The sequence below is a fragment of the Martes martes genome (assembly GCF_963455335.1).
Source record: "Martes martes genome assembly, chromosome: 1".
NCBI lineage: Eukaryota > Metazoa > Chordata > Mammalia > Carnivora > Mustelidae > Martes > Martes martes.
In genome coordinates this window covers 202,534,708-202,558,526 of record NC_137888.1, presented here as the reverse complement: position 1 = coordinate 202,558,526, position 23,819 = coordinate 202,534,708, and the positions used below count along the sequence as shown (strand labels likewise).

Sequence of the window (23,819 nt, the reverse complement as noted above, 5' to 3'; positions counted from 1 at the left end):
GCTCTCCTGTGTGGGGTCTCTGTCCTGGGGCTGAGCCTTACCCCTGCTGTGTGCAGCACCTCCTCTTTCCTGAGCCAGTGTTTAGATGGTTCCCATTCATCCCCCAGGTCCCTGTCTCCTGGGACCCTTCCTTGCACCAGCCTCTACAGAGGGTGACTCGCTCACCTGGGTGCTTGGTGCCACAAGTCTGCCTTTTACACTGAGCTTTGTCGTCTTGTGGGCTCAGTGGCCATCCTGGGGCCAGGTGCAGCCCAGCAGTTCCTCTCACTTGTGAAGTAGGCAAGCCCCCTTTCCCTGCTTCCCTTGTATTCTGGTTGCTGGGCTCAAGTGACAGATGTTGCCACATCCAATGAGTTGCCGCATAGGGAACTCTGGGCCTGTCTTTCATCCCTGAGCTCTCTGTGGGCCCAGCTAAGGCTCTCAGCCCTGGAGGGCAGACCAGAAGGCTATGCTGTCCTGCCTTGGCTCCCTTTGACTACCCAGCCCTCGGGCAGCTCTGTGCAGATTGGGATATGCCTAGCCTGGGGGTGCTTGGGGGCCTGCATTTTCAGTGGGATCCACTGGTCTGTCCACTTAGGTGTTTTCTTGCTTTTGGTGGTTATGGGAGGGGGGTGTTGCAGGTAATGTGAGCTTAAAATTTCCCTAGAAAGAACTTTTTTTTTTTTTTTTTAGTTGGAAATGCATCACAGCTTCAGTCTTTTGGATGCTTACAGGCCAGGGATTCTCCAATCCCCTGGGAGAAAAGTCTTGTTCCCGGGAGCCACTCCAGGGAGGCTGTCCAGAGTGGGGGTCGAGTCATGAGATTCTGTATCACTGCGGTGGCTTTGCTGTCAGGCTGCACCGAGGGACCCTGTGACAGCAGCGGCAGGATGAGAGTGACATTCCAGCTGCTCAGCATTCATTCGTGGCCTAGGCATGGGCGCAGTGGGATGTGGCGGTGACACCCGCCATCCACTTTGTGTCTTGCAGGCCGGCCCTCAAACATGTACTTCCAGACGCACGACCAGATTGGCATGATCAGCGCGGGCCCCAGCCACGTGGCCGCCATGAACATTCCCATCCCCTTCAATCTGGTCATGCCCCCCATGCCACCGCCAGGGTACTTCGGACAAGCAAATGGGCCGGCGGCAGGTGAGCGCCAGGTGGCTGCTCGTCGGGAAAAGCACACTGGCACCTAAATTTTTTCACGTCTGGTCTTCGGGCAGCTGGGCTTGTCGGTTGGGTGCAGATCTCCTTCAAGGAACCTGGACTGCTGTCTTTCAGGCCGGGGTACCCCAAAAGGCAAGACTGGTCGTGGGGGGCGCCAGAAGAACCGCTTTGGGCTCCCTGGACCCAGCCAGACGAATCTCCCCAACAGCCAGGCCAGCCAAGACGTGGCGTCGCAGCCATTCTCCCAGGGCGCCCTGACCCAGGGCTACATCTCCATGAGCCAGCCCTCCCAGATGAGCCAGCCCGGCCTCTCCCAGCCCGAGCTGTCCCAGGTGAGCAGGGAGGGCAGGGCCGCTGAGACTGAGCCCACACACTCACCCCTGCAGACCTGAGCACCGCACTGTCTGGCCGCCCTCGGCAGGGGGACGGCAGGGTCTTAGCAGAGCTGGGTGACCTGTGTTGGATGGTGAGGTAACCCACGTGGGTCTCCTGCCACTTAGATTTCAGAACCGGGTTCTCAGATCCTTCTCCAGGGCGGGTTCTTGAGGCTGGAAGGATGTCAGCACATCCTCCAAGGGGATGCTTATCTCTCCAATTTTGTTTTTCAGGACAGTTACCTTGGCGATGAGTTTAAGTCACAGATTGATGTGGCACTGTCGCAAGACTCCACGTACCAAGGGGAGCGGGCATACCAGCACGGCGGAGTGACAGGGCTGTCCCAGTACTAGAAGGCAAGCTGACCCCTGCAGGAGGTCTTTATCGGGATCTGGACATGATGGGAAATCAGGGAAACATGTGGTAGGGGTGTCAGGTCCCCAGGAGGCCAGCTTGTCCTGTGTGGGTCATTTTGGCCGCCTGTGCATCTGCTTGTGGTGACCGGGGATTCGGGGCTTCATCCCAGCTCCTGCATAGTGGTCCTTTCCTGAGACCCGGAACTCCGTGAGGAAGGGGTGGACGTGGGAGTCCTGGCCGCAGCTACATGGGGCACCTCTGCACGAGGGGCTTCGGGGTGCCATTAAGACCCTGACGTAGGGTTTCCCTGAATGTGGTGTGACCAGAGCTGGGTAAACCTGGGCCCGGGTCCTCTACCCGTGTGTGTGCCGGGTGAGTGGGGTGGTTGGCTTCCTTCTCTTTGGGTGGGGAGTCACTAGTCTGGGCGCCCGGCCAGCCTCCGAGGTCCCGTTTCACAGGCACACAGTGGAGTGGGGGGAGGAGCCCTGCACCTGTGGGCCTCCCCAACCCCCCACCCTGAGCTGCTCTGATGGCCCCTTGCCCTCCTCCCTCCCTGCAGGTGGCAGCGGAAGAGCTAAGCTATGTGGCTTAGTCCATCAGCATCTTATTCTGGGTAATAAAAAATAAAAATAAATGGATACCTGTTTTCCACTGCTAAAACTGAAGCACCACTGTGAGCAACAGGAGAGGGAGAGGAGCACCCGAGGGAGAGAGGAGCCCGAGACAGAGCGAGCGCCCACTGCTGGCCCGCTGCGGCGAGGAGAAGGAGAAGGGAGAACGGGAGGCAGGCGGCCGCGGAGGACCGCCCGCCAGCGAGCCCTGCCAGCCCCGCTCGCCAAGGAGGCCCAGCGCTCGCCGCGTCCACACCTGGGTCTGCGACCAGGGCGGAGGGAGGAAGACCCTCATCTCAGAGTAGCCCTTTCCTCTGTTCTTTTCTTTCTGTTTCTCTTTTATTGAAAGGGGACTACGTTTTAGCAGGAAAAACTTCGCATTTCTGTGCCGAGCAGGCTCCTTGCCGGGGCGGCCGTGCCGGGAGATCCCCGCGGAGGTGTGGGTTCTGTCCCCACCAGCTCTGAAACTGCCCTGGTCACGCTGCCTGTGTTCTAAGAGGGTTTCATTTAAAGAAAACACGGTGTTTTGGGTTTTTCTGTTTGTTTTTTAAAGATTCTTTCAAAGGAGTACTGAAAAATATACTTTCCTGAGTTTGTCTCTCAAATCTTAGTGGTGGACCTGGGAGATGCGAGAAGCTTCCAGAAACGAAGTTTAAACAAGGCAACACATCTCAAGATTAGGATCAACACCTGTGACGGGATCGCGAGGAGAATTTTTGTTTTCAGATTTAGCTTCCAGCGGCTTCTCCCTGCACGTCAGGGCGGTGAGAGAGCACGGTCTCGTCCGGGGCCAGGCAGCCCCAGTCTCCGCTGGACTCTGAGAAGCAACGTGCTTCCCACGCGCCGCGGACTCGTGCCCCACCCGCCCCAGGCCGGGCCTTGGGCAGGACTGGCCAGGAGGCCAGAGGGTGGGGAGGTGGCTGTTCCCTGACCAGTGGCTTCTTCCCCGGGGTCCTTCCTGAGGATTTGGTGGAAGACAGCAGCCAAGAGGACCTGTCCCCCCCGGAGGCACCCACAGTCCCTGTGGCTGGTCGGACATGCCGAGCGCCCCACCTACCTTGTTCTCTACCCCACCCTCCAAGTTGGGAGACCTTCTACCTGTGGGTACAGCTGTGACAGGGTGGGGTGATTTCTGCTTTTTTTTGGAAAAGGAGTAAGTTTCAGAAAAAAGTTGGTTCTATGCCGAAGGGGCTTGAAGCAGTTTGTCACCTCAGCTGGTAAAGGGGGGCTCTGTGGGGTCTGGGCCAGGACTCAAGGAGCTGCTGTAGCTGGGAGAGCCACCCCCAGCTCCTTGCTCACCATGGTGGGATAATAGTCTCCCTGACAACCACCTCTTTGGGGACCATCCCCTGCCTACCTGGGCCCTGGTGACCCTACATCGCCTCGCCCCCCCCCCCCCCAGCTTCCCCATCCATGTGAGGCCAACACTGGCCCTTATGAAGCCTCCAGATTCCAGCTTGTACTTGGGAGACGGGGACACACAGGCCACCTTCCTTCTGGCAAGGCCTCTTATTTATTACCATTGCTGTAGGGCTTTCGGTTTCCCCCTTCTTTTGATAGGCCACATAGAGGCATAGAGTTTGGATAGGTTTCCGCTATGACCCCTTGTGCGACACACCCCGTGGGCGACACCTGCGCCCGCCCACCCGCCCTGTCTGTCCTTGGCATGCTTTGCCTCCGCTTTGTGCTGTTTGCTTTGTTCTCCACCTTCATAGCAGCAGTTCCGTTTTCCAGATTGAGGAGCATCTGTACCAAGGCAACGTAACTTTTTTGATTTCTGGCCGATTTGTTTTAAGCTCTATTGTCACCAATAAAATCTTAATAAAACAGCTCTTGTGTTCACACTGGGGCAGATGAACTGCAGGGAGGTAGCAGAGCACTTGGCCTGGGGACCTGGCTGGTTGGGAGCCTTGGGGTCACGTGGACAGCAGAGCTGAGAATGACCAGATCTGTGCGGCAGGGCCCTTTGGCGGGGGTGACCTTGGCCCCTGCAACTGGCAGCACCTGGCCCTGCAGTGGGCAGCTCCTGAGTTGTTGGGCTACCTGGGGATGGGGATCTGGGACCCCAGCCCTGGCAGAGCTGGGCAGGTGGGGTCACTGTGGGTCACTGTCCCACCACCCTGGCAATGGGTGATGGTGGAGGTGGCTGCTTCCTCTCCCATCCCCACGTGACCAGACGAGACAGGGGAGCGGACCACGCAGTGTTTATTGTTTGGGCCCCCCTCTGGCTCCGTCAGCGGCAGCCACACTCGTCCACCACCATGTCTTCGTAGTGCCGCAGTACCACGTTGTCGCTGTTGTCGAAGAAGAGCACGGAGATGGGCGACAGGCGCGCAGGCACGCAGCAGGGCAGGCCGCCGGCGCCAGGGGCAGCCGCGTGCATGAGTGCGCGCAGCACGGCGTGGTTGAGCGGGGGCGACCCGCCAGAGCCCGACAGCGTGGCGGGCAGTGCGCACTGGCCCTGGCAGTAGTTGGCCAGGAAGCCGCGCGGCGCAATGACCCAGCGGTGCCAGCCCACCTCGCGGAAGCTCACGTAGAGCCGCCTTGTGCGACATGCGCCCCCGGGGCTGCCGCCCACTGCGGGCTCAGCTTCGCGCCGCGGCCGGGCCAGTGGGTGGCACAGGCGCGGGTCGAGAGTCACCAGCAGCAGCGAGGCTTCGGCCAGGTGCGCGCAGGCGGCGGGGGCCCGGGGGCGCAGCGCCAGCGCCAAGCTAAGGCTGCGCGGCGCCGACGTGTTGCGGGGCCAGGCAGCGCCCAGCAGCTCGGCGCGCACCGGCGTTCCCAGGGTGGGCACTGCCTGACTGAGCAGCACCGGCCCGGTGCCCGCGCCCTGGCTTTCCGCCGCCTGCCTTATGCTCAGCTCCCAGCCGGCCGGCGCCTCAGCCGCCGCAAAGCGCAGCTCCAGGCGGGCTCGGCTCGGGCGCTCTGCAGGTTCCACGGCGGACAGATCGAAGACGACGGTCCACTCAGGGCACTGCCCCGCCGCCCAGGCGGGCTCCAGGAGCCGGGTGGGCGCACCTGGGGAGGCAGGGAGAGGGCTGGGCTCGCGCTGCGCCCCCGCGCCCTGCCTGGCCTGCCCGCGAGGGGGTTTCTGCTGCGGAAAAGGTGAGCTCCCGGGGCTGGGGGCGCCAACTGTTAGAAGGCGTCAAATGGTGTGAAGTGGCGCGCGGGGGTGGGGGGCGGGCGGGGAGTGGGGGGCAGGGCATCAATTGCAAGTAAGAGGAGGCCCGGCCCGGTGCAGGGCGGCCTGCCCGCGGGATCCAGGCAGGGCGAGAGATGAACGGATGCCTGGGGCCCCTGGGGAAGCGATGCTGGAGAGGTGGTATCTGCAGGAAAGGCATCAAATGGTGTGAAACAGCGGGGGGAAGGAGGGGAGAGTGGGGGAAGGGCTTCAGCTGCAAGCTAGGAGCCTTGCCCAGTGCAAGGGAGCCTGGCCTTGGGACCATTCCAACCGGTCCCCGCAGATGCCCACGGGGAAGAGGCCATGACGTGTGGGCGGGTCCAGGTTTTCAGGCGCTGGACGGGGCGGGTGGGGACATTCGGAGCTGCTCCGGCTTCCCCCACGTGGCGCTGGAGGCTCGTGGCGGGGCGCACAGCGGGGTCTCAGCCTCCCCGGCACACGCCCCCCAGCACGGGCCCTACTCACCGCGGTCCGGGATGTGGCGCACGATGTTTCCGGCGACCCCCAGCTCCTCCACGTGGCACGGTCTCAGGGTGGTCTCCTGGGGCATCCGCCGCGGGCCCACCCTGGCCTCCTGGGGGTCCCGGTGGCGGAAGAGGCGCCACATGACGGGGGGTACGGGCCGAGGCGTGGGGGCGCCCCGATGCACGTCGGGCAGCCCGAGAGCCTGGAGCAGGGCGGCGGCGGGGCCCGGGGGCGCTGGGGCGCGGGTTGGGGGCAATGAAGGCAGCAGCACGGCCAGGAGGAGGAAAAGGACGCGGCGGCCAGGACGGTAGCGCAGCGGTGACATCTTCCTCGCTGGCGGCGGCCGAGCGAGTGCTCAGGAGCCGCCGGGCACCCTCGACTTGCAGGCTGGGGGTGGGGGCGAGTTCCCTGGAGGGGCCCGGACGGAGGTCTGGGTCTGGGCGGGGTCAGGGTCCCGAGGGAAGTGGCCGCGGTCCTGAAGCCGGACGGGGGTAGACCCCGGGGGCGGGGTCTCGGGGGGTACGGGGCAGGGGTCCAGGGGGAGGTGACCGGGAGTGGCCAGGGCCCAGGTGGGGCGGGGCGGGACGGAGCCAGAGTCCCAGGGAGGGGCGTGGTCGGTCCCTGTAGAGCGTGGTCGGGAGGGGCTGGGTCCTAAGGGGAGGGACGATGATCAAGGAATTCAGAAGCGCTTGTCTTTCACCAGGCCGTTCCTCAGCGGCTTCCTGGGGAGGCCAGAACCGGGCCCAGGTTAGCCCCGGGACCCCATGCCCCCGCATACTGCCCTGTCTCGCCTGCATCGCCCTCCACATCCCTTCTTCCCGCCAGGCTGCAGCCCACCGGGGTCCCTCCTCCCTGCCCACAAGGCTCCTTCCGCCTAGTGGCCACGGGGTCCCTGATCCTCCCAATTTAACCCTCCTCTCTCCTCCCTCCTGAGCTACCCACGGCCGCTGGTCGGCTTTTGCCCGGATTTAACCCCACCACTTGGGTCTGGATAAACCCTACACTTTATACTCCTCCCCTTCCAGAGAGTGGGCAAAATTGGCAAGAGCTCCCTGACACTCCACCCAGAGTAGGGCTCCTCCCTGGCTCTGGTGGCCCCGTCTGGCTTGCAGCCCAACAAAAAAAGTCTTCACAGCCCCTATGATTCTCCATCCACTGGCCTCTGTCTACAACTGCCACAGCCCCTACGTTCCTTCCACGTTCTGAAAACAGGTTATGCAGCGTTTTAAAACTCAATCAATATGGTAAGTGTCCACCAGAGAAAGGCCCCTAATTTCTAAATCACATATGGCTTGCATATTTCAAACTATAAAGATGTCTTCTGGGGGCGCCTGGGTAGCCCAGTCGGTTAAGCGTCTGCCTTCCGCGCAGGTCATGATCTGAGGGTCCTGGGATGGAGCCCCACGTCGGGCTCCCTGCTCAGCAGGGAGTCTGCTTCTCCCTCCCCATCTCCCTCTCAAATAAAATCTTTTAAAAAAAGTCTTCTGCACCCCAATGTTCCAAAAAGTCGACACTGAGATTGCTGCTGTGCGCACCACTGTTCTCCATCAAATCCATTTTCCCTACCTGAATTAGTGGCAGGTCTCAGGTTCTGACTCGGGGTCTGCCCAGGACCACCTTACCAGATTCAACGAGGGTTTCCGCCCCTGCTCCTTGGTGCCTTTGTAAGCATCTGCTGGTGCTGAAACAGCATCTTGCTGCTGCTTACTGGTCATGGCACTGGCTACTGCTGTTCCCACTTCGGGGAGCCCCTCATGCCTTTGCACATTGGTCTGTGTCTTTGCAGAAGTGGGTTCTACGGTCCGGTTTACGTACACATGTATTAAGTTTTTTGAGCTGGTACTATATTCTCACGATCTAGACATCAGAAAGCACAGAGAACTCAGTTTGCCTGGGCCGCTCCTGGAAATCAACCTGGGTTTCCTGGCTCTGTGTAGCACTTCACACACATCTTGCTGGTATCTCACACCGATCCTAGCACACCGGGTTGTTACCGTCCCCTGCATCCCCTTGTCTTGAGGAGCACTCTAGCTCAGAGACCCTTCCGTATAGGAACCTAGATGACCTCAGTCACTTTAATTCATTCTTCCCTTGGTCTGGAGCCACTGTGTGTCCCTTCCTGGGAGCACGCGTCCCGTCCTCTGCCCACTTTCCCAGGGACTTGCTGCTGCCACTGGCAGGAGCCGTTGATCTGTGAGGTTAGAGATAAGCCCCTAGAGATAAGCGCTCAGGTCTGTCCTTTGTTGTCTGTTTCTGCTTGCTGCTTCTCCAGACGGAGCGGAGGTGGGGGCTCCTGGCTTCTGGCCTCGTCTCCTAGCTCCATTGCTAGATGCCACAATCTCCCTTTTCGGCTCTGGTTTCATTTCGCAGCTTCTGCTCCTGCCTCAGGCTGATTCGAGATACACGAGTCTGCGCTTTTCTCCAAATGGTTATTCTGACGGCTCTTCCCTCCCAGTGATATTTAGGACTGGAGCCTATTTCTATTCATGGACTCAGCTCTGTTCCGCACTGTTTTCGTTCCTATACTTTCATAGTAGGTTTAATACATTCAAGGATCCGCACCACACCATGTGACGTTTTATCAGAACTTTCCCTATGATGCTGGTTTATTTTCCTGTACAAGCTTCCAAGCACCCCTCCCTGCTCAAAACCAGTGTTCGTGTTAGCATTTGGCGGGGGGTGGGGGTGGGGGGGTGGCGCTTCTCTATGATGTCAGATTTGCGCTTTTCGGTTTCATCGCACCATTGTGGGGAAAAAAGAATCAGAACAAGGGCGGAGACCAGATGGAGACGAAGGCAGGCAGCATCTTGGGAAGACTCTGGCTATTTCCTCAGAGCTAAGGAGGACAGGGAGTGAGGGGACTCCCCAGGGTTTGGCGTGGTTTCCCTCCACTGCGACGGGCCAATGTTCCGGACAGGTGGTTTGGGGAGAGAAGGGGGAGGCTGATTCCATATAGTTCCACAGATGCTGGGAACGTTAAGCAGACCAAGAGACAGAGAATGGCACGCAGAGGACCTGGGGGAGCTGGGAGAGCACCCTGGAAGTCAGGTGAATTGAATGAAGGGGCTGCAGGAGGGGGAGGCCACGGGGAAGTGGTGGGGGGCCTCGGGGCAGGCCGGCAGGCCAAGCAGGGTGGTGGCCCTTGATGACTGCTGAGACCAGCAGCCCCTGAGGCGACAGTGGGGACTTCAGACGGAGGAGCTGGATCAGTACCTGGGTCAGGAGCTGAGTACAGGGGCCCCTCCAGGGGGCTGATGGCGGAGGCAGGGGGCAGGGCGTGATGGTCCCTGAGGGTGGTCAGCCAGAGGAGCAGGGGCTCTGGGAGGCAGAGGGAGTGAGAAGAGAGAAGCAGCTGGAATGAAGGGAGCAGGGCACCCCGAGGAAGGGGGCAGTGCTACTCACTGGCCAGGTCCTGAGTTACTCCACCGCGCTCTCCGTCATCATCTCCTTACTGTTCTCAAACCTTGCTGAATTTTCGTGTACGCAGCCTACAGAATCCTGGTTCTAGGTTCGGGAGATGTCCCCTGTGGCTGGGTGTGGTCAAGTCTGAGACAGCCTGTGCTCAAAAGGAACGTCTTTTTGCCCTGCTTCTGAGCTGCTCCATGATGAGAGAGGACTACCTCCCGTGGTCCTGTCACGAGGAGATTTGGGGCTGTATCCCGTGGAATGTTCCAGATCAAGGATTGCATCTGAATTTCTTGTCCTGTCCTTTTACTTGCAATGTTCACGTACCCTGGACTTGAAGTCTTTTAACCAGTGGAGAGGTGAATTAAAAAAAAAAAAAAAAAAAAATCTTGTGGGGTGCCTGGTGGCTCAGTGGGTTGAGCATCTGACTCTTCTTGGTTTTGGCTCAGGTCATGATCTCAGGGTTGTGAGATTGAGCCCCGTGTGTGTGGGGGGGGGATCCACATTCAGCAGGGAGTCTACATGAGTTTCTCTCCCTCTGCCCCTCCCCCTTGCATGCTCTCTAAATAAATAAATAAATAAAATTTTCTTTAAAATAAAATAAATAAAAAACCCAATTTTGGGCGCCTGGGTGGCTCAGTGGGTTAAGCCTCTGCCTTCGGCTCAGGTCATGATTTCAGGGTCCTGGGATCGAGCCCCACATCGGGCTCTCTGCTCAGCAGGGAGCCTGCTACCCACCCCCCCACCGCCTGCCTCTCTGCCTACTTGTGATCTCTCTCTGTTAAGTGAATAAATAAAATCTTAAAAAAAAAACACAACAATCTTGTAACTGTCACAATTATTCCATGTCTGCTTGTTTGGATGTATAATATTCGAGAGTCTACCCTCTTGTTTTGCATTCCTTATCCTATGTTTACTAACCTTCCCTTTTTGCATTTTTTTTTTTTTTTGTGCCTGTCCTGGGTTCCTCTCTACACCCTACTAGCATTCCCAGAAGTCCTTAATATAGCCTAAAGGTAATCCCCGCCCTCTTGCAAAGGGCAAAGGCCCCAACCCCATTTCAGCATTTACTACTACTTCAGTTCTCATTTTTTAAAAGCTGCAATCAGGCATTTAAATTTTTTTTACCCAGACATGTGTCATTTCTCCTGCTGGTCTCCCTCTTGGGATAGCTTTTCTGTGTTCTGAAACATACCCATTGAGATCTGCGGGCGGTAAACTTTCCTAGTTTCTGTTCCTATGGGTGTCCTGTCTCTTCATTGCTTTTGTTTATTTTTAAAGATTTTATTTTTTTAAGTAAACTCTACACCCAACGTGGGACTCGAACATAGGACCCCAAGCTCGAGAGTCCTGGGCTCCACTGACAGAGCCAACCAGAAGCCCTCAGGTAAATATTTTCAAAATTGTGTATGAAATTCCCAGTTGCCGGTTCCTTCTTTTTGGCATTGGACAGGTTAGTTCCCTCCACACTCATCCAGCGTCCCTTGCTGCTGTGTCACTGTCACATAGCCCCTTTCCTGTGGCTGTTTTGCATTTCTCGCTGCAACATGTTTGGGGCACGGATGCTTTTCTATTCATCCTCTTTCTCATTTACATCTTTTATGTTGGAAAATTCTCAGCACTGAGTCTTCTCGTGTTGTCTCCGCTTCCTATCAGAACACGGTGAGGCCAGGTCATTCTCACAATTCCAGCCGTCATCGCTTCCAGCTACGGCCACTGCAACCTGGGTCACTTTGCAGCTTTCAACTTCCTGATTCTCTCTCTAGCAGCATCTAATTGTATGAGCCTGAACATCTGCAGTGGGTTGAAGGGCGGTCCCCAAAAAGGTCTATCCACATCCTCATCTCTGGAACCTGGGCAGGTGACTTGATGAGGAAAAAAGGCTCTCTGCAGATATGATTAAGTGTAGGAATCTGGGCTGGGCTCAGACTGGACTTAGGGTGGGCCCTAAATCAGAAGACAAGAGTCCTTGTAAGAGAGAAGAGCTCTGAGAGAAAGTCATGTGAAGACAGAGAATGGGCACTGGAGCGACACGGCCAGAAGCTAAGGGACACGTGGGGCCCCTGGACGCTGGAAGAGACGAGGACGTGCTCTCTGCTGGAGACGTCGGAGCACGCATGGCCCCGCTGACAATGTTAGACTTCCGGTCTCTGGGACTGTGAGAGACACATTTCTGGTATTCTAAGGCCCCCTCCAACTCCTGGTACTTTGTTAGGACAGAACCGGCAACGCACTATGACACCTGATGTCATCTCTGATGGTCTTTCGTGCTTTTTTTTTTTTTAATAAGACTTTTATTCTAGAGTAATCGTCAGTGGGCAGAGATGGTTGTGAAGGCAGGCCGGGTAGCCACGGGGTAGCCCTCGCCCGGCTTCCCTGAATGTCACCGTCTCACACCTCCACCGTGTACTAGGACATCGAGGCCGGCTACGAACGAAACGTAGACCTTATTTGATTTCACGAGTTTTTCTGCGGATGTCCTTTTGTTTTGGCCCGCCAGCCCATGCCGCGTTCAGTCACCGTGTCCTCATCTCCTCTGATTGGGGACAGTGCCTCAGCGGCCTTGCTTTCCATGACCTGAGAGTCTGGGGGTGGGGGGGGCAGTCCTGACCACTCTGGCAGCATGCTCCACACACTCCTTGCTTCTTACCCCACGTTACACCTGACTGTGCGAACCCTGGCCAGCCTTGGGGAACTGAGTTCTGCAGGTGACCACCGGGGTTGGGGGGATCACGGCAGTGCATACCTTGGTCTGCCCTGTCCTTTCTGGGTGGAGTTCACGCTGTCACCCTACTGGACATGCTGGCCAGGTGCCAGTGCCCCCCACCCCAACCCCCACCCCACGTTCTGGACGGGTGTTCTCAGGGCAGAGAGATTAGGGAGCTGCACCCGGCGGGACTGGTTGGTCTGGACATCTCCACCGGGAGTTCACGGGTCTCCAACAGAGACATCTTTCCAGTGTTCAGTTTGGGACAAGCAGGTGCCCCCCTTTCCCACCCACTGCTTTAGCCGTTGCTCTTTCTGGAAACCTCTGAGGGCTGGTCAGACCCCTTGGTAACACCTCACCAATGTCTTCGTGGAATTCTCAACTCCCGCTCACTGGACATCAGACGATCAAACAGCCCCCAGACTAGATGCCTGATTGCCTCTCCCCACTCCCGGCAGGTGCACACAGCCCTCCGCCTTCCCCCCTCTCAGCCCGGTGCACAAAGCCCTTCCCCAGCTCAGCCCCAACTTCCATCTCGGGAAATGGCAGCTCGAGCAGGAAGTCGTGGATTGTCCTCGTTTCTTTTATTTCTCTTTCACCTGAAACAAGTCTGGTGGGTTCTACAGCAGAGTTGGGATCTGACCACGCTCGTCCTGGCTATGGCCCCTGTGCCCACATGCCCCGATGACAGAGATGGCCTTGTGGTGATCAGTCACCTGGGCTGACAGGGCCCCGCACATCAGCCCCCTGGGGAGACCTCACCTGCTGCCCAGCCCTCTCGTGTCCATGATCCCTGCTCACCTGTCTGGTCCCTCTCTGGCTTGGGCGCTGGCTTCTTGGCCTTAGCACCCCCCACCTGTAGTGCCACGCTTGGGGGGTGCAAAGTGCTTTCATATATGTGAATTGGCCACAGAGCTCTCCACTCTGGAACCCCCAGTTCTCTCCTCCCCTTCTTATGTATCCCAATAAGATTTTTAAGATCTCTGCTTCTCTCATCCTCCTCATGGCCCATTCTGACCCACCTCCTCGAGCTCTGAGCACCCTGCTCCCCTGAAATCCCCTCTCCCAGTTGGTCACTGATTAGCACCCCCAGAAGTCAAATCACAGGGTCGACTGACTCAGTACCTTGCGAGCTGTAAGCAGCACCCCCACCTTGCTGTGGCTCGCTCCCCGTGTTCCCTCTGGGGCGTCATACTCCCTAGACTCTGCTGGTCACCCAAATCTACCTCCATTCACTCCTGGGGCCCCCTCTAGGCTGAGAGCATTGGATACTATCTGGCTTACACCCCGGGGCTGCCGAGTCCTGGGGGTAAGCACCTCCGTGATGCTTGATGAGGCCCCGTTTCCCCTCCTTCCCTAGGACTCCCGCCTGGGCCGGACTGGGTCTGAGCCCCAAGCCCCCTCTTCTGCCTGACTGACCAGTGGGCTGCCCCGCTGGACCTCAAGGCCAGGGAGCGTCAGCATGGACCGAGCATGGGGTCTCCAGGCCACCATAGCCCCCCTTCCTCCCCACATCCACTGCCACCTGCTTAGAGGCTCCCCTGTGGCCTGGATCACAGCTACTCACACAATGGGCCAGCGACCCAGTCTGGCCCTCACCAACACCCCAATTCTCTGCTCCTGCCAACCTGCCCCAGCCCCAGGCTGCTCTACCCACTTCCTGTCTGGCCTGACGGCGTCTAACTCTGTCGCTAAGCTTCTGTGCCTTTATTGCAGTCTCTGTGGGACGTAGGCTCCGGGGGCAGAGTCCATGGTGGCGTCATTCACTGCCTCGTCTCCAGGGCAGGCCCCCAGAGCGCACGCGGCCGGAAAGACGTGGCTAAAGGAATGAACCGGGGCGGCAGCCCCTCCACACTCACTCAGCTTTGCTGGGCTTGGGGCTCTGGGCCTCTGCTGCGTCGTATTCCCGCACGTCCTTCAGTTCACGTACCTGGCCCGTCAGCACCTTGGCAGCAAAGGCCACGATGTACTGGGTGGGGGGAGGGAGTAGGGGTGAGAAAAAGGCACTTCCCTCCCTCTGCTACCCTCCTAATGGCCGGCCTTGTGCTTCTGCCACCGGCCCTTTGCATGTGCTGTCCTGGGGGACGAATATGCCCCTCCCTGGGCGTGCCTGAGAAGGGCCTGCACCTAGACCACTGCCTGGGGACTGCCTGCTGGGTGGGCAAGGAGCTGTGGGCTGCCGACTCACCAGGAACCAGTAGAGGTTCATGAGAGTGAGCAACAGAAGGAGTGCGTTGAAGAAGAAGTAGAAGGGGATGTCAGGCACCGAGCGCAGGCTGCTGTGGCACGTGGCGTACAGAACCTTGAGCGGGAACCAGTAGAGGCGGAACCAGAACCTGCAGCACGGAGGGGGCCTTGGGGATGCTGTTGGGGGGGTGGCTTGCCCCACCCAGGCCCTATGCTATCCCATCTGGACTCATCCATCTGTCCCTGCATACCCCCACTCATCCCAGTCCCTCTGTCCCCTCCTTGCCCACCCCTGCCCATCTGTGTCTATCCCAGCTCTGTCCTTTCCTGCCCAACCCTGCTTCTGCCTGGCTTCTGCCCCACCTCTGGCTAGCCTGTCTGCCAGGCCCTGCCCACTTCACCAGGCCCCACCCCCTTCCTGCTTGGCCCCGCCCATTCTCTCAAGCCCCACCTCCCCCTGAATGCTCCACCCCTTCTCACCAGCCCCACCTCCTACCCTGCCCACTTCACCAGGCCCCACCCACTTCCTGCTTGCTCCCACCCCTTCTCACCAGCCCCCTCACCAGCTGAGGCTGAAGCTGAGGCAGCCCAGGTCAGCCGCCAGGGCGTGGAGCCGGTGGTGGGAGCCTCCACGGGATTTGAAGTAGACATTGAGCTTGGTGAATTCCAGCTGCACGTCACTAATGTCATGCAGGAAGAGCACGAGGATGCCCACGTTGTGGTACCTGGGGAGGAGGTGGGATAGGAGAGGAGAGAGGGTGGGTCACACTGGGGACCGTTACCCTGCACCAAGTCTGCACCCCAAGCCTCCTGCAGGGCCCTTCAAAGCTGTGGTCCCTTGCCCACGTGACCTGCCCATTCCCCCACAGGGCCAGATCAGGGGCAGCACCCAAGCTGTGCCTGCCCCTTGGTGGCCCCACCCGCACCCTCACCCTCCCTGCCTCCCTGTCCCCAAGTGACCCGGGAGCCTCCCTGGAGGCTCCTTGTCTGCCCCATCTTGCCTCTGTGACCCCTGACCCTCGGTGGCCAGGGCCATTTTGCATCCAGACCCTCCGCAAGTTCGTCCCTCACCTCCAACATCATTGCCACGCTGACCCTCCTAGGTCTGTTCACTTAACCTGAACATTGCTGCAATCTGCAGACCTGCCTAGGGAAGACCGAGTCCCCAGCAGGCTCTAAAGAAGCCTGAAGGCCTTCCCCCGTCCCACCTCAGCATTCCGCCTGACAGCTGCTTGGGCCACTGGACCTGAATTCAGCCTGGACATGGCTGGGCATCTCTCTCACTCCACCCTTCTGACAGCTCGTGTGCCACAGACCCTTTGCACATGCTGATCCCAACACTTAACATGCACCTCCCAGTGTTCACGGAGTCTTCCTTCACCTTTCAGACTTTGCTCACCTGTCACCCAACCACCCATACCTCACCACCCCCAGGTCCTTATCTTCTGACTTTTCTCCATAGTTATCACCTTCAAACAAACTGTTAGTTCTTTTCTTGTCTGTTTGTTTGTTTGGGTTTTATCACCTGATTCTACTCTAGAGCAATGCTATCTCACAGAACTTTCTAGAATGATAGGAATGTTCTAAACCTGCAGTATCCTGTATGAGAGCCAGCAGCCACATGGGTCCACTGAGCAGCTGCCATGTGGCTAGTGTGGCTACAGAATGGAGTATGAAACTTTATTTCAGTTTAATTCCAGCTGACATGGGCACAGGTGGCCAGCAGCTGCCGCACTAGACTCGTGGGGCAGCCCGTCCAAGAGGAACAGCACATGAGCCGTGAATGTTATTTCAGATTCCCTATCAGCTACATTTACTTTTTTTAAAAGATTTTATTTATTTATTTGACAGAACAGACAGAGATCACAAGTAGGCAGAGAGGCAGGCAGAGAGAGAGGGGGAAGCAGGCTCCCCGCCGAGTGGAGAGCCCAATGTGGAGCTCGATCCCAGGACCCTGAGACCATGACCCGAGCCGAAGGCAGAGGCTTTAACCCACTGAGCCACCCAGGCGCCCCTATTAGCCACCTTTAAAACAAGAGGTAAAGAAGAGGTACGATTATTTTCTAACGCTATATTCTAACTAACTCAGTAAGTCCGAAACATTGTCATCTTCACATGCAACTGATACAAAGAAAGGACTGGCAAGAGAGATTCACTCTCCGCTGCCTTTGAAACACCGGGGAGATCTTACATGTAGGGCAGGTTGAGGTGCGGATGGGCTGCGCCGGAGGCCCTCAGGGGCCACGTGTGGTGGCCGCAGTGGGCTCCAGAATGCCAAGGTGGGTCTGCTGCACTCCTAGCCACAGCCCCCAGGGCAGCTGGGCACAGCGGGTGGCCCAGGAAACACTTCTTTTTTTTTTTTTTTTTTTAAGATTTTGTTTATTTGATAGACAGAAATCACAAGTAGGCAGAGAGAGAGGAGGAAGCAGGTTCCCTGCAGAGCAGAGAGCCCGATTCGGGGCTCGATCCCAGGACCCCGGGATCTTGACCTGAGCCGAAAGCAGAGGCTTTAACCCACTGAGCCACCCAGGCGCCCCCCAGGAAACACTTCTAAGTGTCCTGCCCAAGGCTGCCACAGGGTTGGAGGGGCCAGAGGGAGACGGACAGTATATGAACAGGCCGGGGGTTTCTCTGCACCTGATACCCTCCCCCCGCACCATCCCTCTAGCAGTCTCTTTCCAGAACCCAGCCCCGTGGATACCTGCTGTGGCCCCCACCAGCCTCCCCTCTCTGCTCATGCTGGGCCCTTTGCCCTCCTGCCCGCTGCCGGACTCACCGGAAGGCATAGGAAGAGACGATGAGGACCAGGGTGACCACATGGTGGATAAGCATGACCACCGAGTCCTTGCGCCAGGCGTCCATGTACAGTGTGGCGTAGATGGAGTGGCCGTAAAAGCTTCCTTGCAGCAGGTAGGCGGCTGCGATGTCCCGGGGCACCGCCATGCCCGGCGTCCAGTCTGGGGAGAGCAGGTGCGTGTGGTCAGGGGCCTCCAGGAGCCCCTCCGGCTGGGGTGTGCCATCCCTTTCCGCAGGCACCCTGGCTACTGCTTTTCTGCTCCCATTCTCTACCCATGATTTTTTTTTTTACAAATGGGTGTTCTTTTGGGGGAAACGGTTCTAGATTTATAGGAAAAGGTGCTCCTACCCCTGAAATCTGTCCTTTGCAGGATTTCCAACTCTGGCTTTGTTTCCCCGGCCAGTGCCGTTCAGGATGGGCTGGCCCAGCTCGTGGGGTGTGGCTGCTCCCCCCACCCCCTGCTCCTGCCCCTGGCTTCTCCTGGCTCCTGTGCCCACCCACTCAGGCTTCACCCCCTTCTGGTGACCCTGACTTCCAGCTCTCCCCATTTCCTGTCTCAGGACCATTACTAAGAGGGCTCTGGCTACATCGACCCAGACTTCCCCGGCCACTCCCCAAAAACGGCCACCTGGGCTCCCTCTGGGGCCTCCCGCCTCCAGCCTCAGAGACCCGGAGCCCCCTGGAGCCTGGCCATCCCCTAAACCACTGTGCCTCACCTCGGCAACAGTTCCTCATCTGTGCCTTGACCTCATGCAACAGGGACCCACCCATGTGGGTCCAGGCCTCTGCTTGCTTCCCCTGCCCTCGCCACCCTGCCCCTGCTCCCAGCACCACTGTCTCCTGCTCAGCTCAGCCCCAGCTCCCCCTGTCCCGCCGGCCTTCCAGAGCCTGTCCCCGACTGTCCACCCTCCCCGTGGCCGCCATGAACACACGAACCCCAAGCTCTGGCAAGTCCACTCCTAGCGAGGTGCCCGAGGGAGCTGAAGCCAGGGCTCCTTGCACACACGTGTGCACAGCAGCACTGCTGGCCACCACCAAACGGTGGCAGCAACCCAAGCACCCGCCAAAGTGTGAGTGGGTGAGCAGAACGCGGGCCCACACACAATGGAAGGCTGCCTGGCCGTGCAAAGTGGCGTGGCACCGACTCCCACTATGAGTCTCAAAAACCAGATGCCGAGTGAGAGAAGCCAGACACAAAAGGTCACATGCTGCCTGATCCCATGTCTAGGAAACGTCCAGAACTGGCAAATCCAGAGACAGAAAGCAGATCCGTGGTGGCCAGGGGGAGAGAGACAGGGTCTCCCTTCTGGGAGGATGGAGGCACAACACGGGGAATGGGCTATGTGCCCCTGAACCGTCCACTTGAACATGGCGAATATTTAAAAACTATGACACGCTGACCCCCAGCCATGTTTACGTTTGGTGGCACCACTGTGCTTGCACCGTGGCACGGCGATCTCCAGAACATTCCTAGAGGTGCACACTCGAACCTCTGCGCCCATGAAACACCAGCTACCCGGGGACCGTTTCCCAGATCCACACATCTGTCTACTCCAAGGGACCTCAGACAAGTGGGCAGAACCGACAACTGGCAAATTACAGTTGACTTTACGGCATGTATATTTCACCTAATTTGAAAAGATGGAACTCCCCCTCCCACCAATGGATTAGCTCTCCTCCCACCACTTTATCAGGTCCAGGGGCTCCTCCAAGTTAGACAACAAAACGCACACTTCCGGCAGGACCCTCCCTCTGAGCTCTGCGGGACTGCCGTGGCCGGTGGAGGCTCCCACACACACACCTGCCAGGCGCTTCTGTCCCCCTCGAGAAGGGACACAGAGGCGCCTCAGCGCACAGAGCCAGCCTGCTGTGGAAACAGGACACCGAATTTTCCACCCATTGCAGTGGGAAGACTTTTACCACTGGGCGACCGCCCCCTTCCAGCCTTGAGCCCGGATGCGGGGCAGGGGAGGGAGAGTGCAGCCCACATGGGACCCCCCATCTAGACTCCGTCTGTGCCTCCCTGCACTCGTGGGCCATGGAACCCCAGCCTGCCTTCAAAATATTTCTCAAACCAACCACTTCTCTCCCATTCTGGGCCCCATCCTGGGCAGAGCCCCCTTGTGCCCTCAGCGTCCTATTCAGCTGGGCCTGTCAGTATCCGCCCCCCTCCTCACAGTCCTCCGGGAGACAACCCGTCCTAGGGTGCTGCTCTGTGCCTCTGAGCATCTGCCAGGAGTGGGCCTGTCCCACAGTGGCCTCTGCATTTCCTCTCTGCTTCAGGCCCCTCCAGGTCCCCCCGGAAAGGTCACCTTTGGTGGGGCCATCCCCCATCCCTGTAGAATATTCCCAGGCCCTGCCTGGAGTTTTCTCATCAGCTGTTAACAGATTTCGTACTTCACTGTCACCACAAGCCATCAAGGTCGGGGGCTTTCTCTGGAGCACTCACAGCTGTGTCTGCATAGTGCCTGGTACACAGTCGGTGCCCAGTAAGTGCACATGCAAAGCAGCAGCAGACCTGCAAGCATGCTATCACAGCATAATTTAAAAGAAAAAGCCAGAGGTAACGCCATGCCTGAAACTGACAAAGATCCACGGTGGTTCATTCACACAAAGGGAAATCGAATGACAGCTAAAACCTGCCTCTAGGGATTTATAACAAGGGCAATACACGTGGGAGAGTGGCCATGTGGGCGATGCAGTCCCACCGAGACAGACAGGTGCTCAGCAAATGCGGTGCTCATCACTGGGATACTGAAACACCAAAGTTGCGTGCCAAGCCCTCAGATGGGGGCGTGGGGCTTGGTGCCACCAGGAGGCTTCAGAAACTGTTTACGTCCCATGGCAGGAAACACATCCACGTGGTCAGCATAGGAACAGAGAAATCTGGACGCCCCCATCACAGATCGGGTTTTCTAGAACAGCCTGCCTGCCGGTGATAAAGGACACTGCAGTCACCTTCCTGCCTATCCCACCAAGCTCAGGCCTTGACCACCCCCACATCTAATCCAATCGATAGATGCGGCCATTTCTCCTCATCTTTATCTCTTCACCAAGCTGGTCCAAGCCACATTAGCCCCTCACCTCCCCACTGGGCCACTTTCTTCCTTATCCGAGAGTCTCCTGCCTCCACATGGCAGCCAGAGGAAGCTTTTTATGAGCCACAAACCCATTCCATTTAGAATGAAACTGAAACTCCTCCTATCCTCCTCTCATCCTCATGTACCAAGCTCATGCTGGCCCCAGGGCCTTTGCACACGTGGTTCCAGACACCTGGAATGCCCACCTGGATCCATATAAGGGGTCATCTCATTCAGGACATCTCCCTGAGCCCTAACAGCACCAGGTCCTAAACAGGACCCTTTCCTGTCCCCAGAGACTTTCAGGCACCCTTGTCTTGGAGCTACCTTGGGTGGGGGGGGGGCTGTCTTGAGCCAGACATCCAGCATGAGACGCGTGATGAGTGTCCAGCTCCCCCATGTAGAGAACCTTCCCCCACCCTGCTCTGTCAGGCAGGGCCCCTACCGTAGAAGACAGAGGGTGGGTCGTGAAAGAAGGGGTAGTCGGTGCCGAAGAGCAGGTAGGCGCTGTAGCTCCAGGCACCCAGATAGAAGAGAAACTTCCAGGCGCTCTCAGGCATCTTGGCGGCATCTCTAGGCTGAAGACGACACCGCTTGGCCAGGGGCTATGGGTGAGAAGGTGGGTGGCCATCAGTGCTGGGGGCCAAGGGCCAGGGACCACTCCTCCAGGGTGGAGAAAGCCAGGCTCAGGGGCTCTCCAGGCTGGGCAGTGTTGGGGAGGGCCGGGCCCCAGTACCCACTGCCGCCTGGAACGTAACCAGAGCCCACGTGTGCCAGCCAAAGGCTAAACTTAGTGCCCAGCTGTCCGGCGCAGTGTGGGGAGGGGAGTGGGGGGAGACCTGAGGAAACGTAAGGGAAGGCTGTGGCGGGGAGAAGGGGGACATGTGAGTATGGTGCATGGAAGACCAATGGGGCCAGCCCAGGGGAGTTGGGGGACCTGGGGTTCCCAGAGGGAGCTGGAGCTACGCCAGGGAGGAGGGGAGATTAAAGAGAAGATATGGAGGGGCCTGTAGGGGTGAAGCTGTGAAGAGAGCATGGAGGTGAGTATGGGGGCATCAGGGAGAAAGTGGGGAGGCTGGAACCCCAAGGGATCCCCATGGGAGAGAAAGCTGAGGGGAAGGGGTACCTCGGAGGGAGAATCTGGGGTAGGCTAGAGAAAAAAAGAGGTTGGGGAAGATGGGGTGGGTAGGTGGGGGAGAGCATGAGAATGTGGGGGGACAAAGGAGGAGAGAATGGGGCAGAGAAAGAGAGGGCAGGGTGGGGAAAGGGTGTGCAATGAGACAGGGGGCATGAACTGAGCCACCTAAGGACAACCAGGGAGGACTGGAAGGAAGAAAGGTCATGCAGCAGTGAGGTATGGAGGAGTCTGAGGGGTGCAACTCCCCCCACCCCACCCCAGCCCCCGAGTCCAGGAGCCCCCGCTTCCCGCTCCCTGGGGGCGGGGCTCCAGAGCTGCTGGGTCAAGCCCGCCCCCTTCCCCGCCCCCTTCCCCGGAGGAGAGGCTCGAGGGGGCCGGAGCACCAACAGTTGCCATGGAGACAGGCAGAGCCAGTTCCAGTCACCCCTGGCAACCAGGCGGCTGCCAAGAAGATGAGCTTTGGAGGAAAGGGCAGCCCCTCCACCCCTTTCTTGGGAAGGGCGAGCCTCGAACTGCTCTGCCCCACCCGGACTGGCGGGACTGGCCACAGCTGTGGGGATTCCAAAAGGGGGGGGTGCACACGCTCTTGTTGTCCCCCACGCCCTCCATCAGGCTCCCTCATTGTCAAGCCTCCTCCTCAGGGAGGGAGCCCACTCCACTCTGGTTGTCCCTGAGCGACCACATCCCCCTCCCTGAGGCTCTGACCCTCAACCTCCTGGACCTCCCACTTCCCAGCTGGAAACTGGGAAAGCAAGGGGACCAACAACGCCAGGTGGGGAAGAAGGCTGACCTGTGCAGGGGCCCTCGTGCCTGCCTCCTCCTCCCTGAAGAAGGGTGGTGGTCGGGGTCTCTTCCCCATGCGGGTGATAGGGGATGATGGTGGGGACAGTGGCGGCCGGACAACACCCTATCCTTGACTTAACAAGGGCTAGCCTCTTTCCAGCCAGCAGAGAAAGGCCCCTTTGTTGGCGCCGGGCTCTCTGTCCCCGCAGCCCCTGCCACCTCCAGCCAGCCTGGGGCGGGGTGACCCCAGTCAGTCCAGGAGGGAGTCGCAGCCAAGCTAGGGGCCCAAACGCCTTCCCACCAGCTCCCATAGCAGGGACCCCTCCCTAAGGATGGGAGGGAGGCCAGGCGCCAATGTCACGCACAGGGTCACTCTCCAGTTGGGGCCGTAGCCTCCCCAGACTTGCTAGAAACTGGGCAATTCGGACGCAGCCCCTTAAAGGCAGCTCGGTCCAGCTCTGAAGGCCCGGGCCGCACCACCTCCCAAGACTGCGACCACCGGCGTGGCCGGGGAGTCCAGGCCTTTGCCTCCCCAGGTCGGAGGGTGGCGCTGACTCCAGACATGCGCGAGACAGCGACCGGGTAGCTCCTGCCTCTTCCCGGGAGCAGCGGACAAGTCCGCTCTGCGGCCGCGTGGACCTCGGGCACCGCTCCGGTTCCGGGCGCGCCCCGCATGGCCCCAAGGCGCAAGGCGCCGGCGGCTTCTGTGCCCCGAGACCACCCCGCCCCGCGTGCTCCGCTCCTCCGCCCTCGGTTCGGCCCTGCCCGAAAGGGCGCGCGGTGGCCCGGGCCCTCCCACCGGCCGGGGCCCCCTCGTCCCGCACCGCCCGGCGTAAGTCGGCCCCGGTTCCCCCACATCTCGAACGCTCCATCCGTGCAGGGGTCCCCACGTTCCGGCCTTCCTCCAGCTCGGCCACACCCCCGCATCCACCCACCCCCACCGCCCTCAGCCCGAAAGCTCCAGCCTGAGGCCCCCCGCGTTCCCGTGACCCCGCCTGGAGAGGCAGAAAGGGGTCCGCGAGGGCCCGGGGTCCGCGTCCCACGCCCCCCATAACAGCCCGGCCCCCCGGCCCGCGGCCCCGCGGCCCGGCCCCCGGCGGCACTGACCCGAAAGAGGCGCGCGGTGGCCGCGGAACGCAGCGCCGTCCAGCCGAGCGCGCCGAGCGCCAGCAGCAGCAGCTCGGGCGGCGCCAGGTGCGCGTGCTCGGCCAGGCCGCGGCGCGCCAGCCCCCAGCCGCAGTCCGCGCAGCCCCGCGCCGCCGCCAGCGCGCTGCCCCAGCTGCGCTGCACCAGCTGCGCGTAGCTCGGCATGGGCTCGGGCCCCGCCGGCCCCGCCGCCGTTCCCGCCGCCGCCATGCCTCCCGCTCGCTGGCCGCCGCCGCTGCCGCTTGCGCCCGCCTGCGGTGGCCGCCGGGGCCGCGCGCCCCGCGTCACGCGCCGCGGCTGGGCCGGGGGCGCGCCGGCCTGAGCTGGGGACGGGGAAGGGCGGGGCCGGCACAAGCTCCGCCCCTGTGGGGGCGCGGGCGGCGGGGACTTGGGGCCTGGGCGCGACGTCCGAGACCCTGAGGGCGCGCGGGCGCTCGG

General features: G+C 59.6%; 3 protein-coding genes across 4 annotated transcripts in view; 1 reads left to right on the top strand and 2 right to left on the bottom strand.

Moving 5' to 3' along the window:
• UPF1 (UPF1 RNA helicase and ATPase) overlaps positions 1 to 4,316 on the top strand; it is a 37,156-nt gene extending 32,840 nt beyond the window's left edge. For both annotated transcript variants that reach the window (XM_080800158.1, XM_080800157.1), the window contains exons 21-24: positions 970 to 1,131; positions 1,264 to 1,481; positions 1,758 to 1,880; positions 2,441 to 4,316. In XM_080800158.1, the coding sequence (XP_080656284.1) occupies positions 970 to 1,131; positions 1,264 to 1,481; positions 1,758 to 1,877 (500 nt within the window). In that variant the 3' untranslated portion in view covers positions 1,878 to 1,880; positions 2,441 to 4,316. The remainder of the gene's footprint in view (positions 1 to 969; positions 1,132 to 1,263; positions 1,482 to 1,757; positions 1,881 to 2,440) is intronic.
• A 364-nt stretch (positions 4,317 to 4,680) lies between these two features.
• Positions 4,681 to 6,463, bottom strand: GDF1 (growth differentiation factor 1; the record flags this gene model as incomplete). The annotated part of the gene is made up of 2 exons (XM_080825227.1): positions 4,681 to 5,510; positions 6,139 to 6,463. The coding sequence occupies 2 exons, from the start codon at positions 6,461 to 6,463 to the stop codon at positions 4,726 to 4,728; spliced, it is 1,110 nt and encodes a 369-aa protein (XP_080681353.1). The 3' UTR covers positions 4,681 to 4,725.
• Positions 6,464 to 11,827: 5,364 nt separating this feature from the next.
• CERS1 (ceramide synthase 1) lies at positions 11,828 to 23,618 on the bottom strand. Its single transcript, XM_080826764.1, has 7 exons — positions 23,343 to 23,618; positions 20,760 to 20,919; positions 17,214 to 17,394; positions 15,001 to 15,162; positions 14,439 to 14,586; positions 14,110 to 14,219; positions 11,828 to 12,128 (listed from the first exon to the last, which is right to left on the bottom strand). Exons 1-7 carry the CDS (start codon positions 23,589 to 23,591, stop codon positions 12,098 to 12,100), a joined length of 1,041 nt encoding a protein of 346 aa, XP_080682890.1. The 5' UTR covers positions 23,592 to 23,618; the 3' UTR covers positions 11,828 to 12,097.
• Between the last annotated feature and the right edge of the window lie 201 nt (positions 23,619 to 23,819).

Bases quoted from the DNA above. Each gene is read 5' to 3' on its own strand.
- CERS1 (XM_080826764.1), bottom strand. From the start codon at position 23,591: ATGGCGGCGGCGGGAACGGCGGCGGGGCCGGCGGGGCCCGAGCCCATG. The intron at 20,920-23,342 runs GTCAGTGCCGCC...TCTCACCCATAG, and splicing joins CCACCGCGCGCCTCTTTCGG to CCCCTGGCCAAGCGGTGTCG. The intron at 15,163-17,213 runs GTGAGTCCGGCA...CCTCCTCCCCAG, and splicing joins GTCTCTTCCTATGCCTTCCG to GTACCACAACGTGGGCATCC.